A 19,179-nucleotide genomic window follows, 5' to 3' on the forward strand; every position below is an offset into this window, starting at 1 on the left:
ATAAAAAGTGATTGCTTAAACCCTATCTGTACGTCGTGTTTTACTATCGTATCCCTACGACGTGGGGAACACTGTGCCACCACTTTCTTAAGACAAAATTTACTCATTAATCCGATCCGCAGGCTTTGCACAGCAGTCTGTCAAAATGATTTTTTGAGAAATACCAAAAGTTTCAAAGAGATCTTCGAACTAGATTCTAGAAAGTATTCTAAAATGAGAAGTGAGAAGAATACAAATTACAACCCCGGGGGTACAAAATGACCCCAGGGCGTATGGATAGGGTTAAGAGTAAGAGTAGCTGGCAGTTGAAAACAATCAAAATCAAAACAATCACTTCATGAAAACACATTTAAAAGCTTTTTATTTAAAGCCAAACAATTATCTATGACAACAGAGAAATCATTAACAGACTCACGAGGAAGTGAATACTGTATGTGGAAAACAAAAATAATACATCAAGTCAACTGCAAGAAGGCACTTGTGACTAGAGTTCTTCATGCCTGTCTGCTGAGATAAAAAGATTAGCTAGAGGAATGGACATGTCTCAAATGAACTAACGCAATTCATTAACATGGAGCAGCAATTCAAATCTTAATCCATAAGATTAGACAACAGAAAAGAAATTCCCCTTTTTTAATAGGTAGATTACACTGTAGCCTATATATCTAATCGAAAGCCATCTGTAATCCTATTAAAATTTTGGAAAAGTTAGTCACTGAAAATTCTACCAAAGACTTCAAGGAAATCCTGACCTAGTTTCTTCACATAAAATTGTGGAACGAAATATCCAATGCAAGCATTCCTTACTTTTCTGACTTGAAAAAAAATATGCAACTGTAAAAATATTTTTCTGAATTTAAAATTCAAAATTCCCATAAACATAACTTATTATGTTAATGGTAATAGATAAAATAAAAGGCTTTTTATGTTAATCCATCCCCATGGTTTTATGCACCCCGTATAATTTTGCAAAATTTGATCATTTTTTGCATAATTTCTGATTATTTTCCTTTATTAATCTTTGTTAAAATTAACAGAATAGAATAATTTCACATTTTTGGGCTCAGTTTGCATAACTTCAGAATTTTTCTTGCATAAAACGACGGGGACAGGTTAATTCATAGACACAGGTGAGTAGCCTATTTTAATACTTCTGAGCTATCAGACTGTTGATGTCTGATACAAATTTCTCAGCGGATGAAAATTTTTAAAACTTTGAAATTCTAAAAAGATGACACACATCTTCTTGGTTGGTTGCATAACATTATGAGGAGCAAATTTATCACCTCAGTTTCCTTGACTGCACTGTACAGGCACATGTTATTAAACAATGCTTTGTTTTTAGTACGAGTTTTACGGCACTTGCAACACAATTAGGTCAAATAAGTGCCGAAGATCAGAGGTGTTACAAGAGAGTAACAAACATAAAAAAAGAAGGGGGAGAGATTAGGACGAAAGATGTTTGATAGGAAAGAAGGAGCAAACCACACCAGAGCCCTCCCGCCAACCACCCATACAATAGACAGTTTCCTTGAATGTAAAGTACATGTACATATTATTTAAAAAATGCAGTTCAAATTTCGATTTGGGAGAGAACAAACAATAGGAAAAAACATTACGTAGGAACACCAACATTTCAAATATCACATGCCATGAGAGGAGAACAGCCTGCCCGCTTCCTTCTGGGTTGTAGCCTTTACAACGAGAAACACTTTTGGAATGCATCAAGAAAAATGTAGCAGTGGCGTATCACAAATATTGTTGAAGAAGCAGCAAAAAGCAGACTTAGGCTAGGCTCATTCAGTGTCAAGAGGGATAACTATTCAGTTGTAACTGAATTAGAATCTAGTCTTAAGATTGCTCGAGTTATTGACTGTACACAGTTCAAAATCCATTATATTGATCAAAATACTGTACGCCCACATACATAAGTACAGTGCAGCTTCTCCATAACGACATCATCGGGATCAGAAAAAAATGTCGTTATAGAGGAAAGTTGCCGTTATAGAAAGGCAACCAAAAATTACTAATGAAAATGACAATCTTTATTCATCTCGCAGGGAGAAATGATAAGGAAAAAAATTGGGACCTGGGCACCATGCCGCTGTACAGAGGATGTCGTTATACCAAAGGTCGTTATAGAGAGGCTGCACTGTAAACTGAATTTTGCCAGATCAACAAAAATGTGTTTTTGCACCTCCATTGACACAATTCTGATGACTTAGGAGGTGGTCTTCAACTGCCTGTCAAGGCCAGCCTCGACTGACAGTGAGAGGGATGCAGCATCCTAGCAGAATGACTGAGATACTTCGAACGAAAAAATTCTCCCCACAGGGGAAAGACATCACTTCCGTCGCCAAAAGCAAGAAGTAAAGCAAACAACTTTAATGTTACTTTGTTGAGTAAAGAGAATTATGAATATATTGACAAATACAGGCCATTTATTATAATGCAGTAAAATAAGTAAGACTCGACAAATGAAATCAACAGAGGACAGGTAAAGAAGTATGACACACCAGACCAGTTGCACCCTCCAACCACTCAAAAGCCAAACAATTCTGTCCCCGTGGTATTATGCACCCCGCACAATTCAGCAAAATTTGATAATTTCTTGCATAATTTCTGATTATTTTCCTTTATCATGCGTTGTTAAAATTAACAGAATCGCATAATTTCACATTTTTGGGCTCAGTTTTAATAATTTAATAATTTTTTTTGCATAAAGCCGCGGGGACAGAAACATGAAGTCACTGATTTTTCGATACTCACTAGCCTTCGTCAAGAGTAAATTGAAAAGTACGACGGAAAATCGGAAACGAACAATAATAACTATTAATATTATGCTGTAGTAGTACATGTATGATTTATGGCACACCAGTTGCAATTTGTTCACTCACACTTACAAAGAGTTGCTCTAAATGCCTGGACATTCAAAGCACATAAAGTGAATAGAAGTAAAAATCCACATACATGTATAAGTGAGAAAAAGCAGAAAAAAGAAACATGATTAAAGAGTGAGAAGAACATACCTGAGGCAACATCAATTTCATTCATCAGCAGTCGTCAAATCAACAGCATTAAAAATAAGGGATGCATCAGGTAAACAATTTTACAAGTTACATCAAGTAAATCATAAAAAAGGCACTGGAAAGAACAAGAAGTAAAATACAGTTCAACACGGATAACTACAATTCCCTGGGACTGGCATTGGTAGTTTGAGGGAAATCTTACAAAGATAAAGACACCCCCCCCGAAATTTAAAAAAAAAAAAAATGGGACCGCAGGCACAGTTCGACAGAAGCATAATTTCTAATCTTCTGTGTTCGACCTATCTGTATTACAGTATTATACTGTATGTTTTTTAAAACATTTGCTGGGCCAGATTGAAGATCATTTTGATAGAGGAAAGAACCCACAGTACAAAATACCCACCAGCTGTCTGTCAAAGTCAGCATCTCAAAAGTCTTTAAAAAACCCAAAACAAAATAAAATAAGAGGTATTCTATTAATATATAATATATGGCTACCTTGCAGGTACTGAGCACTTATGGACCTGTCCGGTGTGCAATGATGTTGTTACCCAGGACAAGTAACAAGTAACAAGTAGAGGTTTACTACAGTTTAGTACAAACACCGTACGAGAACGGATTATAATATAAGACAGCAACAGCAGTCGGGGGAAAAAAAATAGATAAAAACAAACTGGTACCAACCCTTTTTTTTCCAACTAACAAAAAAAATTGTAAGTTCATAAAACATGCGAGATGAGCATTAGTCTGTAAACACCCCTGCTTTCCATATAACTTTTTGTAATAGATGAGGAGGATGGAAGCATTATTTGATTCTTTCCATCGGATATAGATTCCCCCCTCCAGAAATTTGATGCAAATAATTTGTATGCCAACAGCTAGATTTCTACAAGGCCTGCTGAAATAATTTTGATAATAAAATACCCAAAGTATAAAGAAAATATAGGCAAGCTGTATATGAATTAAAGGAAAGAGAAACCCAGGCGGAATATATCCACTAGTAGTTTCCAAGAAACTACATAAATTCATTAAAGTCTAAAAACAATTCTGCACAACTTGACATCTCAAAGAAGAAAAGAGGAGCAGCTTCTAATATACCAATAAACTCTAACTGTCAGAGTTGAGCGACATGACCGTTTCTTATCACCGGTGTAGTGACAGACACAACCAAAAGAGAAACGAAGAGATGTAAAATGTATCTTACGATCTGAATATCATCATCTCATTTCTGTACAACATGCATTTCCTTGACCAGATCTTCACAGAATGCTCAGCAAACAACCTACTCTATAGCTGCCAACTTTTCAAAACCACAAAACAGAGTCTACCACTCTACCCACGGGGCAGGTCGAAATTGTGGACAAGAATCGCCCCCACCTCCCAAACCTCACACATACATTTTCTGCATGCAATAAATTCTAGCTATTCAGAGTAAACCTGTAGAAAAACATCTCTCAGACGAACTTCTTCTATGGCTTTTGGTTTTCATTATAAAATATTATTCGCACATCTGGTCTTAAAAGTTACATTTTCTTGAGCATCGGAAAGTCCACGAGGGGAATATTAGTACTAGTACTAGAAAACGGAGAATGTGTTTCCCTACATGACAACAGACTTCCTTATTCAGATCCTCAAAAACGTAGCTGCTCTTTTTAATGCTTCATTGTTTTAGTTTGTCTCCTTGAGATATCTGTGGGTTTGCTCTCTAGACAAACATTTTGATCAGTTTTCTTTTCTCATCAAAGCAGAATAGGACACACGCTGCTGATAAAGACCAGTTGTCTCTGAAACAAAAAACAGAACATGAAAAGAAAACAGACAAACAAAAAACCAATCGGGCAAAAAAATGGTTTAAGATTGTGGTCTGCTCTTTGAAAACTTTAAATCTTCATTAAGAGACTTATCAACATGATAGCAGTGCTGTTTAGTTATTTTCCTTCTTTAATTTAAACATTTGACTGCGCTCATATGACCTAAAGCAGTTGTAAAACTCTTACCAAACAGTTGATATTCCCACTGAGTCCCCAAAATACAACAGAACAAATCCTATCTCTCACAAACAAACAGAACCCACGTTAGTATATCATGTACTATGACTTTTTTAGTATTGACTTTGATGACAAGAGGGCAACACAAAAAAATCTAGGGACTGCAAAGAGAAACAGAATTAAGGACTGGAACATCAAGTCTGCAGCAAGTTGACATAAAACTATACTGTAGAATTCAATAAACAAGAATTCTGAGTTTCAAATACACGGGACAGATTAGCAAGGAGTAAGTTTATGTACATTCAATATTCTGAGGAAAACAGTTTGGCAATGCGGTTATTAAGCATACTACACTATAATGCATAAAGTCAAAAAGTGAATATCATACAGGTCTATCCTTTTCAGGAGCAAGGTAAGTTCATTCATAGAGTTAAGTATATTCTCAAATCTGCCGGGTACGTTCTAAAATCTGCCATTCTATTTGATAAGGCCAGTTTATAAGATAAGGATCACAGTATAACTTGCATATATTTGCAAAGATATGACACTAACAAATTACATAAAATACCCGAAAATTCTAACGAGCTATTTCTACAAAAAGAAGGTGCATTGAAAAGAGAGAAAGGTGTAACAATTTTAGACCTCATCCAAGTAAACCGTCGCTGATCCAAAGCCAAAAGTGCATGAAGAACAAGACTAGAAAGGAAACATACTTAAAACCAACAACAAGAGATTACTGCAGTTTTCATTTCACTCATTGCGTGACACAGACGTTATTAAAGCCCTTCTTCGTAATACCTGAATGAAAGGGAACTTATAGTACACACACACAAAAAGACAGTATGAGACAGCAGTTATTCAGGTGGAGTGAGAAAAAGACTGCTCAATAGAGGCATGATCCCCTTAGAGATAAAACAATTTTAACAAAAATCATTCCCTCCCCTTACAAGAAGTGATACTGTATCAAAATACAACATGACCACATTAGATATCCCCCCCCCCCCCAGCTCTCTCTCTCTCTCTCTGCCTCCCAATCTGCTTTAGGCCAGATTCCCCAAAAACAGAGTTGAGTAGAGAGGGTTCAGTTACACCCCTACAACTCATAGAGTTCCGATTACATAATTTTATATCACTTAATGATGAAGCATGTGACAAACAAGGTCAATGCTAGTCAAGAAATACTGGCCACATGGAGATGGTAGTAAAATACAGGTCAGTCGCTTCATATAAAAAATGCACGCGGGGAATCTGGCATGCTCAAACCTGGTAGCATGCATCAAATATACATTTCAAAGTTGGGATTTCGGTGTAAGATCACATGAACAAATAGTGAAACCTCAGAATTCAAATCAGTTCATCTAGTGTGTTTGGTCAAGCTAAAGTACACAAAGAAGATGAACTCCCACACTTTTCACTCTTCACTTCACAAGAACAAAATCTGTACTTAGACAACTGACTTAGATCTAAGCTTCATGACATCAAAAGCATTTTCAGCGAGGAACTTGGTAGAAAGCTACTTTGGATGAAAGCCACCGGCAAGTTTTCAGGAAGAACACTAGAAATCTATACAGAACACATAAAAAAACAAGGAAAGCATAAACTTGTCAATAAAATTTTGTTCAAGGCACGGGCCAGAGAATAAAAACGAACAAACATACTTTTTATTGAAATACAGGGAAAAGGAAATCAGAACCAAATTGTCTACTGATGGCTATGAACAAAATGTTACTTAAATCATCATTGAATGAACTCGGAAGTCAAAATATTATAAAGCGGTTTAGGGAAAGCAGTCCACACAAGCATAAAAAACTTGTCTATGGCACAACCAGAGGCTGCCCTTATGTTAGAAGAACAACCCTTAGAATTGAGAGACCACACACAGTCAAACAGAAATACGGTTAAAGAAAATTAATTGAGCGAAAAAATTTCTGACACATTAAAAGTAAACAAACTTTTGTATGAAGCCTTGCTAAAAATATATAAAAAAACCCTGTTTGAAATGGGAGTTCCTGTAAATTAAGTGATAAAATAACTTTCATTGAAGAAATCAGCATGAAAACTGAAAATATGAAAGCCTTTTAAAATGAAACCATTTGATCAAATGCTGAATTGACCCATATATTTAGAAAGACCTTTTTTCTTTTACCCAGAAGCAACAAATATTCTTTGAAACTATGAAAGATCAACCTTGCAGGTTAAGAATGATAAAAAAAAGCTAGTCACTGTTAGACGTACAATAAAACTTGAGCGCTAAAATGAGAAAACACTAAACAAAATTTTGATCAAATGATTCTCAACTGAAGGAATGCTGTCGTTATATGTACAGTGATGAACAAACGCACAGATTCTGATTTCTCAGTTCCACATACAAGCAAATGTACCGTATATATATAATATATATATTCTTTTTTAAAAAGAGGACGGTAAACCATCCACTAGAGATAATCGAGTTACAGATTTCTCCATGTTTCATCAGCTTCTGCAGTAGATCTATCCGTCCCGCTTATCAATGGGCACAAGGTCGGAGAAAAAGTCGGGAACAGATACTCTACTTTGATTTTAGCCGAAAGACGCAAGCAAATGATCTATTTAAATGATAATAATATACTGGATATTTTCACAAAATACACAAACGAAACAGAGTACCTGAATCATCATGAGTTGATCTTGTTGTTGAGCTTCAGGCTACAGCGAGTGCGAGTCAGCTTGAGAACAGTCCACCGTTTTGCCACGACCAGATCATGACAACGGTAACACAGAAAAACATGTAGAAGAAGAAGAAGAAGCAGACCACACCAGAGCGGCCACCAACCACCCCGCTCCAGCACAAGGGAAAGGCAGGAAGATCAGGGGGTGTTATATAACAATGGGGAGGGGGGCTCACAATGGGGAGGAAAGGAGACAATCCCAATACAGCAAAACGGCAGCAAACTTTACACAACATTTTAAAAAAATGTGAAATTGCAGATGTTTTATGCCCTTATTGACACAATGTAGATTATCTAAGAGGCGAGTACAGTATAGTATACAAGCATGAGAGTATAACAACGCTAAGCATCATTGAAAAACTGCTTTGACTAGTAGTATTCGGTTCTAAAAATATATATAAAACTATTCTTATCATAAGTAAAAAGACAAGGTTTAAGAGTATAGGTCAAGAGTTAAAGCTACCGTATTAAAGGTTATTGTAAGCATTAATAGACAGGAAAACTTTATGAAGGGACAGAGAGGGAAACAAAGAAAGCGAGTACTGAAAACACACTCTCTCTGTTAACACGTTATAATACTTTGGTAGATACTTTCTAACTAACAGTTTCAGAGTGCAAGAAAGGCAGGGATGCCGCAAAAAGTAAATTTCGACACCCTTCGTTAAATAAAATAAAAATAACCGCGTCTTTCGTGCATCTTGTTTCGACAACCCACACGTGGCCGCACAGAGAGCGAAGATCTCAGATATACCAACTAGGTCAAGTAAGTTCTGAATAGAGGGCTCAAGTTTACTTTGACCCAGACATCTTCACCACTCGAACTAATTGCAATTCACACCATCTTGAAAGTATCTCACGATAGCAACCTATTAATATTCTACAGTAGATAGAGAATAGAAGTGTATCAATACAATACATATACATTATGTTACAGATTCCACATAAATACAACAAATTCAAATTGTACTAAAGCCCTCCAACGACAAAATAAGAATCTTGCAGAGACTAAAACAGCACACCCTGCTTGTTCCGATATTTTCACACAAACTGTCCTTCGGCCAAGTTTCGATAAATGTGACCTTATACTACGATGCCTTGGAAAAAAATTGAATAAAAGAAGAAAAAAAAACAACAACAAAAAAACCCCAGTCTTCAGTGCTATAAGAAAGGAATACACAACTCCACAGCCAATGTAAAATGTAACAGTGAAAAAGTGAATTTGTTAACTAAGATAAGTGCTGTTTTAAAACCTGTCAGTCCTCTGGATGTAAGTACACGTTAGCACTACACACAACTGAAAAACTCTTCTCTACCACAATTGGGCTGGCTTGTTGGCCATAGCAGAAACCATCTTAACCCTTATTTCTTCTATTTCTCTTTAAGAAATAAATAACCATCTTAACCCTTATTTCTTCTATTTCTCTTTAAGAAATAAATAACCATCTTAACCCTTATTTCTTCTATTTCTCTTTAAGAAATAAATAACCATCTTAACCCTTATTTCTTCTATTTCTCTTTAAGAAATAAATAACCATCTTAACCCTTATTTCTTCTATTTCTCTTTAAGAAATAAATAACCATCTTAACCCTTATTTCTTCTATTTCTCTTTAAGAAATAAATAACCATCTTAACCCTTATTTCTTCTATTTCTCTTTAAGAAATAAATAACCATCCTAACCCTTATTTCTTCTATTTCTCTTTAAGAAATAAATAACCATCCTAACCCTTATTTCTTCTATTTCTCTTTAAGAAATAAATAACCATCCTAACCCTTATTTCTTCTATTTCTCTTTAAGAAATAAATAACCATCCTAACCCTTATTTCTTCTATTTCTCTATAAGAAATAAATAACCATCCTAACCCTTATTTCTTCTATTTCTCTTTAAGAAATAAATAACCATCCTAACCCTTATCTCTTATCTATTTGTGGTGGCCGAATGTTGCTATTCAAAAGGCTTTTTAATGGCTGCATCGATCGACATGCGGTTTTCGCCAAAAGATTCTTTAAAATATTCTCCAAAACATGACGTCCTTGGTTTTTTTCAGTTTTGAGACAGTTTAGCTGCAAAAAGCTAAATTTCTTTATTTCGCCGATCGGTTTTGGAGGCCAACGCTTCTATCTTTGTAATTTTAGAAAATCCGGAAGTGACATTTCGCGAGGTGCATTTTGTTTTGAGAGTATAGATCTAGACCTAATTTTTTGCATCTCTCAAGATTTATTGCCCCATTTCAGAAGAGTGTAAATATAGTAGGCGAATGACTTTTAATTGATATTAAAGCACCGACCATTCCTTTCATCGAAAGGGGGCCCAGCTAGTTTCTTTTATTTCTCTTTAAGAAATACATTCTCCTCTGCACATAATCAGTGTGCCCAAAATGCCTCAAAGTATATTATTTCTAAAATAGCAAACATTATTATGTTGCGAGTTGTTTTAAAGGTAGGACATTGTCAGAAATTTAACAGCCTGTTTGCACAACCTAGTTGCTAAAGCTATGCCAAATTAGCAAAGCAGTGTAGGCTTCTGCAAAGTTTGCAAAGCAAAATAACAAATGTAAAGAAATGCCAGTATATCATCATCCCTCTCAGAACAGCATGGTTACTATGTCATGAGCTTCATTTTCAAGCAAATTCTATTGAAAATAGCCTAACTAGTGGAAAGAGAAATTAAATACAAATTTTCAAACAACCCTTCTAGCAAAACAGTTTACTATTGGGGCTTAAGTTTTAGGGGGCTTTCATTTTGAGGCAATAATAAGTTACAGCAGCAAGAAAAGAGAACTCCATTCAAACTTGTAATTACAAAAATACAACTTTTCATTAACATGGCACAATTTCAATTTGTTCATAGAGAAACCCTGAGGTCACCAACATAAAACTGCTATAGAGCTGTATTGTCTAACGCCACTGGAGTGTTACAAAAGTGACAAAACTGATCCTTCTATAGAGGTGTTTCTTACGGCATAGGTGTGTTATGAAAGTAACAAACAGGCCGCCCCAGGTAAGTTTTTCGTACATGACTTTCGTGTTATGAAAGACTTTCCAGAGAGTTTTTCTTATATTCCTTGCATGTTATGAAAGTAACAAACAGACCTTCTCAGATATAAGTTTTTCTAATATCACTGGTCTGTTATGAAAGTAGCAAAACGACAGACTTTCTCAGATATAGGTTTTTCTAATATCACTGGCGGGTTATGAAAGTGACAAAAAAACCTTCTCAGATATAAGTTTTTCTAATATCACTCACTGGTCTGTTATGAAAGTAACAAACAGACCATCTCAGTGAGTTTTGCTTACATCACTGGCGTGTTATACAACAAGTGTGAGTCTAGTGGCTACTGGATACAATATAATGAGATCAAATAAAGGAATTTATTTAAAAAACCTCCCGTAGCCATGGTGAGAGAGTACGGCAAAATGCGAGGAGGAACAGGTGCACAAATCAGCAAGCACAATGGTGGTAGTGGTGATGATGTAGTTGTTGCTGTATGAGAGAGAGAGGGATGTATCATAAACAAAGACCTTCGGGTTCTGCCCCCGTCCGCTGGGAGTTCACGCCGGGCCCGTCTAGCTGTGGCTCCACGTAACAGCAGCTGTCTCCGTTGGTGCTATTTGACGTTTTCGGTGAGTACTTGCTGGTTAAACGGTGACCGATAGGCTGGAAGATCAAATAACCCAGCCCCGAACCTGTGGCACAGAAGAACAGCCAAAATTAATCTGACGAAAAAAAATAAAAAAATAAAGAAACCCCAAAAGTGTGTATGTAATATTACCATAAAGCCACAATGGGGCTATCAAAATAGCACAGGGGCATTGTTGGCACTTTGATTGAAAAAAACACCTTCATAGAAAATGTGGTAAAAGACGACTTTAATTGCCTCCACCCCCTCCCTCAGTGAGGAAGTCAAAAGTCCCATTTTTGAACTTCTATACAGTTCTGTATTTAGCCATCACCAGTATAAGGGTACCATCATTCACAAAGTTGTATGAGAAGGGTACAACTGCAGTCCTTTTCCTGTTACTAAAAAGAACCACCATAACAATACACTTTAAAATCTTAACATACACCCCCCCCCCCCCCCCCAATCCCTCCCAAGAAAAGATTTAAAAAACCCAACAAAACACCAAATTGAAACTTAATTACCCTTTTCAAACTGTGTTATTTCCGGCTTTCTCTACGAATAAATGTCTCCCCCCCCCCCCCCGAAGGCCACCCCCAGCTCTAAAAAATTATTTTTAAAAAGAATTCTATCGGTCAAAAAAAAAACATCCCCAAAATTTACCAAAAAGAAACGGTGAAAAGGAACATATTGCTATAAGGGCTCCCCCCACCACCCTTTTAGAACTGTGTTATTTCCGGCTTTCTCTACGAATAAATGTCTCCCCCCCCCCCCCGAATGCACACACACACATTTAAGAAATTATTTTAAAAAAGATTTCTATCGTTAAAAAAAACAGCATCCCACAAACTTACCAAACAGAACCGGTAAAAGGAACCATATGCTATAGGTCATCACCAACAGCATGAGGATGTAGCCATAGAGAAAGTTGAACATGTGCATGCATGACTCCAGGGAGAACAGTAGCATTCTGAGGGAAACAGAAAGAGAAGTTTCTAGCAATACATCTTACTCCTAGTTGTTTCGTTCTAGTCTTAGTTAGAGTTTACGGCATTTGCAACACAAATAGGTCGTATAAGTGCTGAAGATTAGAAGTGTTACAAGAGAGTAACATACAAAAAAAAGGAGGAGAGATAAGGATGATAGAGGTTTGATAGGAAAGAAGGAGCAAACCATACCAGATCACCCGCAAAGCACCCACTTAGTAAGAGTTTACGGCATTTGCAACACGAATAGGTAGTATAAGTGCTGAAAATTAAAGGTGTTACTAGAGAGTAACATACAAAGAAAAGATGTGGAAGAGATAAAGATGATGGATGTTTGATAGGAAATGGGGAGCAAACCTCTTTAAAGTTAAATCTCCCACCAACCACTAACTCTGATTGGTTTGTTTGAGAAAAGAGAAGCACACTGAAACAAAAATGTGTCCATTTAGTGCTGAAAAAAAAAAAAAAAAAAAAGAAATAGAGCCTACCAGTGACCTCCTCTAATCACCCACCATCTTACTCATGGTAAGATAACATAAAGAAACAAGACAGACGAAAGACCCTATTCTAGTTAGAAATGTGATTCTTTGTTCACACTCCCTGATCTTAGCAAGGAAAACCACAAACCACAATCACAGAGCTGTGTAATGTAATATATAAATCAATTCTTCAGACTGGTAAGCCTATAATGACAACAGAAATTGAAACGAACGTACGGGAATATTAAAACGGCACAAGTGTATCCGCCATCAGATGATGGAGACTGGTGTAAATCAGACAAGCCCCCGGTAGATATTGTTATCCAGTTTAACCCTTTTGATATTATGCGTTCTGCATTCCCAGGCAGGTCAAGATAATTGTGCAATTCTGTGATCATGCCAGGTACATCAATATGGCATTGAATGGGTTAAAAATTAAAGTAATTATCTTTTAAATTTCTCTTTTACTTGAATATTAGTATTTTCACACTCCATCAACAGAATCTAGATAATTTAGGAGGGAGGCTTCCCACCCTGCTTGTCAAGGTCAGCCTGAGCTGAGAGGGATACAACATCCCAGTACAAAGACGAAGATACTCTTTTAAAATTTGTCCCCACCCGGGAATTGAAATCAGGTCTCCTGCAAGACATAGTCAAACACCACAATGCTACGCCACACACGCATGTGTGATATCATTCATGAACCTACAAACTAAACAAATAGGACATAATTTATAAAATGAATAAAACTGAAACGAGATTTTCATTCGATGAAGGCATTCAGAAATGAGAAGACATGGAGTGACATCAAGCGACTAGCCCAGGATAGGGAAAAGTGGAAAGTGTTTTTAGTTTCAGTAAGAGTTTTACGGCACTTGCAACACAATAAGGTCATATAAGTGCCGAAGATTAGGGGTGTTACAAGAGAGTACACACACAAAAAAGGAGGAGAGATCAGGACGATAGTTGTTTGATAGGAAAGAAAGGAGCAAACCACACCAGAGCACCCGCCAACCACCCACGGAAAGTGTTTGATCATGGCCTATATCTTGATCCAGGGTGAGAAAGGCAATGATGATGAAGAGGATGACTCAGGAAGACAAAAAATGGCAAGATTCGGTTCCCGCCATACGACGTTACATACTTCTTTCTCCGAATCATAGCGATGCTTGCTGGGATTTGTAAAGACGAAAGCAGGTCCGTGTCAGAGTGGCTGACCTCGATGCCTCCTCCTGCCTGGTTATCGTCATCCTGAACTGCCAGAGGGTTTCTCTTGCGTGACAACACGATCAGATTCTTAATAATTTTCAGGCCCTCAAAGAGGATAGTCATCACCAAAGTGACAAGTGCCGCCAAGACCACATCTGAAAGATATTGAGTGAGGAAAAGTCTTTTATTTTCGGCATATTTTTTTAGTTTTGAATCTCAACTCTTTTTTACATATGTAGGGAGCACATCATTATCGCCATAAGAAAAACAAAGTCTCGATGAGCAGATTTTTTAGATCCTGATAGACAGGGTGAGTACAAATTTTAAAAACAAACAATGCAGTAGTTCATTTTTCATGTGACAGTAATGATATATTTTGTGAAGCAAGAATTTTGTACCAAAAAGCAAACCCCCTTTCCAACAAACAAATAACAAAAACAAAACAAAACAGCAACCTTTAACACAGGAGAAAAAGAAACACCTCAACATTCCGGGCATAATTTTCTGTCAGCAAACCACAATAGAGCAGTCAGTGTACCGTACAATAAGAACAATATAGGAGATTGTTTAGTTTGTTTAGTTTTAGTTTTAGTAAGTGTTTTATGGCACTTTCAACACAGTAAGGTCATATAAGTACAGGAGAGTAGAGGTGTTAGAAGAGAGTAACAAACACAAAAAAAGAAGGAGGAGATTTCAGGATGATAGGTGTTTGATAGGAAAGAAGAAGCAAACCACACCAGGCACCTGCCAACCACCCACATAGGAGATTGTACGGGGAAAAAGCTGTAGATGTTAGATATATACATATTGTACCATAAATGATAACCTGCCACATCCCAAACTGATTTTATTTTGTACATTGAAACTCACCCTGGTCCAGATTTTGAAAAGAGCGAAAAGATTAAGTGTAACAGTCTTTTAAAGCAATGTGTTTAGCAGGCTATACCACACACAAAAGTGTTTGTTTTGCATTGTTTGAGTAAAATTTTAAATGTAATAATGACACTGTCAAAGACAAAAGACATCTATCTGTCTAAGATGACAGCCATTTTCCTCCTTGACAATGGGTGGCTGTCTTGGACAATTTCGACTGCACATAAATCACAATGAAGAGGAAGAAAAAAGAAAATGTAAGTATATTACGTTCTCATTGACACACTTTCCATAATATAGGAGGTGGGTTGGTTTTAGTTTTAGTAAGTGTTTTACGGCACTTGCAACACAATAAGCTCATATAAGTGCCAAAAATTAGAGGTGTTACAAGAGAGTAACAAAAACAAAAAAGAAGGAGGGGAGATAAAGATGATTGATGTTTTATAGGAAAGAACGAGCAAACCACACCAGAGCATCCACCAACCACCCACCGGGTTGATTTGACAGTGCCTGCCAGGGTCAACTCAAGTGAAGTTATGGAATGAAACCGATTGAGATACTCAATTAAAAACTAAAAACCTAAACATGAAACAACATATTTGGCCAGCTGAACTTACTTAGAGAGAAAGAAGGGAAAGAAGAGTATTTTGATCAGACCTTGAGGTTTTTCCATCCATCTTGCCTCATATTTCTTTTCTTTTTTTTTATCACAAAGGTACAGAGGATGTGAGGTCAAGAGAAATCATAAAAAGCTACCTAGTATGGTCGAAGAGCTGAAGAAATGTTCTAATAACATTCGACAAAAAGTAGGTGAATTCAGTCAGATTTGCCGATCGACTGACCTACTGACATTATAGAGGTCAAGACTATAAAAAGAAAAGAACGGTCAAAACCAAAGGTCAGCGATGAAAGCAAAGGGGAAAAAACCTCTGAAGGGACCATTCAACAACCGCAATCGCACCGACAATCACCAAAAGTGGGTTACTGAAATGAATATAATATTGTGAAACAGATAACGAAATGTCTAGACAGCTCTTCTTAATCCCTCGACTCGGAGATAAGGAAATGCCCTCACAATTAAAGTTCAAGCCCACACAATGAACAGAAGAAAAAAAAAATGAGGCAGAATTTTGCTGAAAGTCAAAGCACTTTCAAGAAACTGAAGAAAAAGAAGGAGCGAGCTGAAGGAGGAGAATCAGGCAGTGTTTTGCTAAGAGAGAGAGAGAGAGAGAAAGAGAGAGAGAGAGAGAGAGAGAGAGAGAGAGAGAGAGAGAGAGAGAGAGAAATAATCACTTAAAATCTACCCCATTTCTTCGCCCCCCCCTCCTCCTTAAAATAGAGAGACCCCGTTTCCCGCCTGAAATTTCTTCCATTCCACTAAGGGGTAACAGATTGGAAGGGCTGCTAAACAAGCTATTATAATCAGATTTCCCTGACCCCTTCTCCTGTTTTACCCTTATTAAGAGCAGGAGGGGGGGGGGGGGGGGGGAAACAAACATTAAGTCAGATGGAAAAGCTCAAGGTCAGAACAAAATGCTTTTAACACCTGTGTCCAAAAATTAGTAATAGTACTAGCTAGAAAGCCGCAGATATTAACCCTTTTTGTGCCGGTTAAAAAGAAAGACAGATCTGAACCACAGTACATGAGTAGGACCATACAAGTAATAATAATAATAATAAATAGCATTTGTATAGGGCATGCCTCCACTCGAAAGCAAGCTCTATGCGCTTTACACCATATTATTACCCCAGCAGACCAGAGAACACTCAGAAACATTCTCAGCTTCCCGGGAAGCATACAGTGCAAGCAGCTGGTTAAGCGCTCAAACACTAACAAACTGACAAGATCTTTCACTGTCTATAGCTGGATACCCATTTTCACCTTGGTAAAGTGGGGAAAATTCGTGTAAAGTGCCTTTCCCAAGCCAAGGACACAATGTCGGGCCTGTGGCTCGAACCCCCGAACTTCACGATTAAGAGCCCGGTAGCCTAACCACTAGGCCACCAACGCCACAAGTGAGGGAAATGCATGAACCTGCTGACACCCCCACTCTGCAGCTAACCCTTTTGTTTTTTATCATGGGTCTCCAATCAAAATCTTTAAAAAGGAGGAGCTTTCCGTGTGATTGCGACAGAAACTATTTTCACGAGACACTGATTATCTTTATACTGTTCCCTAGACCAGAATGCTCAAATAAAACCCATCAATTTATTAAAAGCAAGGTTATTTCATACCAGTTTGAGGGTTTGGAAGATAATTTCAAGTAAAAGAGTAGCGGTAGCGGAGTTTAGCTGAGGAAATGACGGTAGCAGAAATCCGCTAAATAGCGGAATATTGAGACCCATGTTTAACATATAACAGAAAAAGTTAAAAAAAGAAAGGGTTTTGTTTTAGTTTCGTAAAAGTTTTATGGTATTTGCAACACAAAAAGAAGTGCTGAAGAATAGAATATGTGTTACAAGAGAGTAACAAACACAAAAAAAGGAGGGGAGATAAGGACGATAGATGTTTGATAGGAAAGAACAAGCAAACCACATCAGAGCACCCGCCAGCCACCCAGATCAATTTATTAAAACAAGGTTATTTCATACCACTTTGAGGGTTTGGAAGATAATTTCAAGTAAAAGAGTAGCGGTAGCGGAGTCTAGCGGAGGAAATGGCGGTAGCGGAAATCCACTAAACAGCGACCCATATTGAGACCCATGTTTTACATAACAGAAAAAGTTAAGAAAAGAAAGGAAAATCCCATCATATCGGTCAGAGACCTTTCTTCCGGCCAACTTAAAATTAATCCCCCCCAGCCACAATTTTAGAATACGGTGTCATTACCACCTCCCTTATCTCTCTGATCTCCTGTACAGTACAGCCTGCCTGGTGCGCACATTCTTGATCCCACTATCTATGTGACAGCGTACAGGTCATCCTTCCATCCGGGTCACGGCATATATATATATGGGCTTTTGTCAGCGTGACAAAATCAAAGAACTGTTCCTGTCTGACCCGTTTACGTTAGGGTTTAACGACACTTGTAGTAACGTCGTAAGAGTTTAACGACACTTGTAGTAACGTACATAGGTCATATACCTGCTGAAGATTGAGGTGTTGCTAAAGGGTAACGAACAATGAAAAGAAAGAGGAAAGATAAGGAAGATGCATCGTGTTTCATAGGAAAGAAGGTGCAAACCACACTAAAGCACCCACTAACCACCCGCAAAGGACTGTTCATCTGTGACCCCTTTTCGTAAGGGTATTACGACATTTCCAATACAAATAGGTCATCTACATGCTGAAGATTGAGGGTACTACCAAAGAGAAACATACAAAGAAAAGAAAGAGGAGAGATAAGGATGGTAGATCATGTTTGATAGGAAAGAAGGAACAAAACCACACCACAGTTCCAGCCAACCATCTACATCTCTGACCCTGTATTTAGCAAAAATAATTTCATTTTAGACTGTGTATTTATCACGTGTACAAACTCTCTCTGGTTGCTTTTTGATACCATACATATATTATAAACATATAATTTTGCCGTTTGCTGATTTGACACATAAGAAATTCTCCAAAGGCCAGTCGAAGTCACTTATTTTTCTTGTAAGAGGTCATATTATATCATGTGTGTACACACATACACGCACATATACACAAATATGAATAATATACACACACATTTATATAATATATATATATATATATATATATATATTGGGGTCCACTTAAACCAGAATCTGTTGAACCGCTGGATTTTCTTCAATGGGGAGAGGTCAGGTTGCTCAAACAGAAGAAATAAAAATCAGGAATTTTACTTCCTTTCCTTTAAATATACAAAATAAAAACAAGATAGAAACAAAAGTCGGACAGAGAAGAGACAGAACAATAAGAGTTAATAAATGAAAAGCAGCCTCAAAAAAAAAAAAGAAAAAGTAAACCCCCCAGGACATGGCAAAATGTGGATCATGACACGTCATAACGAAAAGGTGACGAATGAGAACGACAGCCAGTCCAAACCAAAAGTGAGTTGAGATATGCACGCATCATGTATCACGTGCTTAAAAAAAAATAAAAGCTGCAAACTTCACAATATAGAGCGATTGTTGAAGTACCTGCAGAACAAGATAGCACACAACCAACAACACTGCGTTCTGTGAAAGCAACTGGGTATTTAAAAAACTGCGGACAACAATTTAAAATCGTGATATATGTATATGCTTGTTAAAGTTTTACGGTGCTCGCAACTTAATTAAAAATCTTTTAAACATACACACACACCATTATATATATATATA

General features: G+C 37.2%; 1 protein-coding gene across 1 annotated transcript in view; it reads right to left on the minus strand.

Annotated features, from left to right (window-relative positions):
* Positions 1-3,574: 3,574 nt before the first annotated feature.
* Positions 3,575-19,179, minus strand: part of LOC101858576 (probable low affinity copper uptake protein 2) — a gene marked incomplete in the record, with an annotated part of 20,378 nt that continues 4,773 nt past the window's right edge. Inside the window, 4 exon segments of the mRNA XM_005108013.3 lie at positions 3,575-4,813; positions 11,248-11,412; positions 12,200-12,315; positions 13,955-14,174. Coding sequence (XP_005108070.2) covers positions 4,752-4,813; positions 11,248-11,412; positions 12,200-12,315; positions 13,955-14,174 — 563 coding nt within the window.

This window comes from Aplysia californica, unplaced genomic scaffold (genome assembly GCF_000002075.1).
Source record: "Aplysia californica isolate F4 #8 unplaced genomic scaffold, AplCal3.0 scaffold00650, whole genome shotgun sequence".
In the NCBI taxonomy this organism is placed as follows: Eukaryota; Metazoa; Mollusca; class Gastropoda; order Aplysiida; family Aplysiidae; genus Aplysia; species Aplysia californica.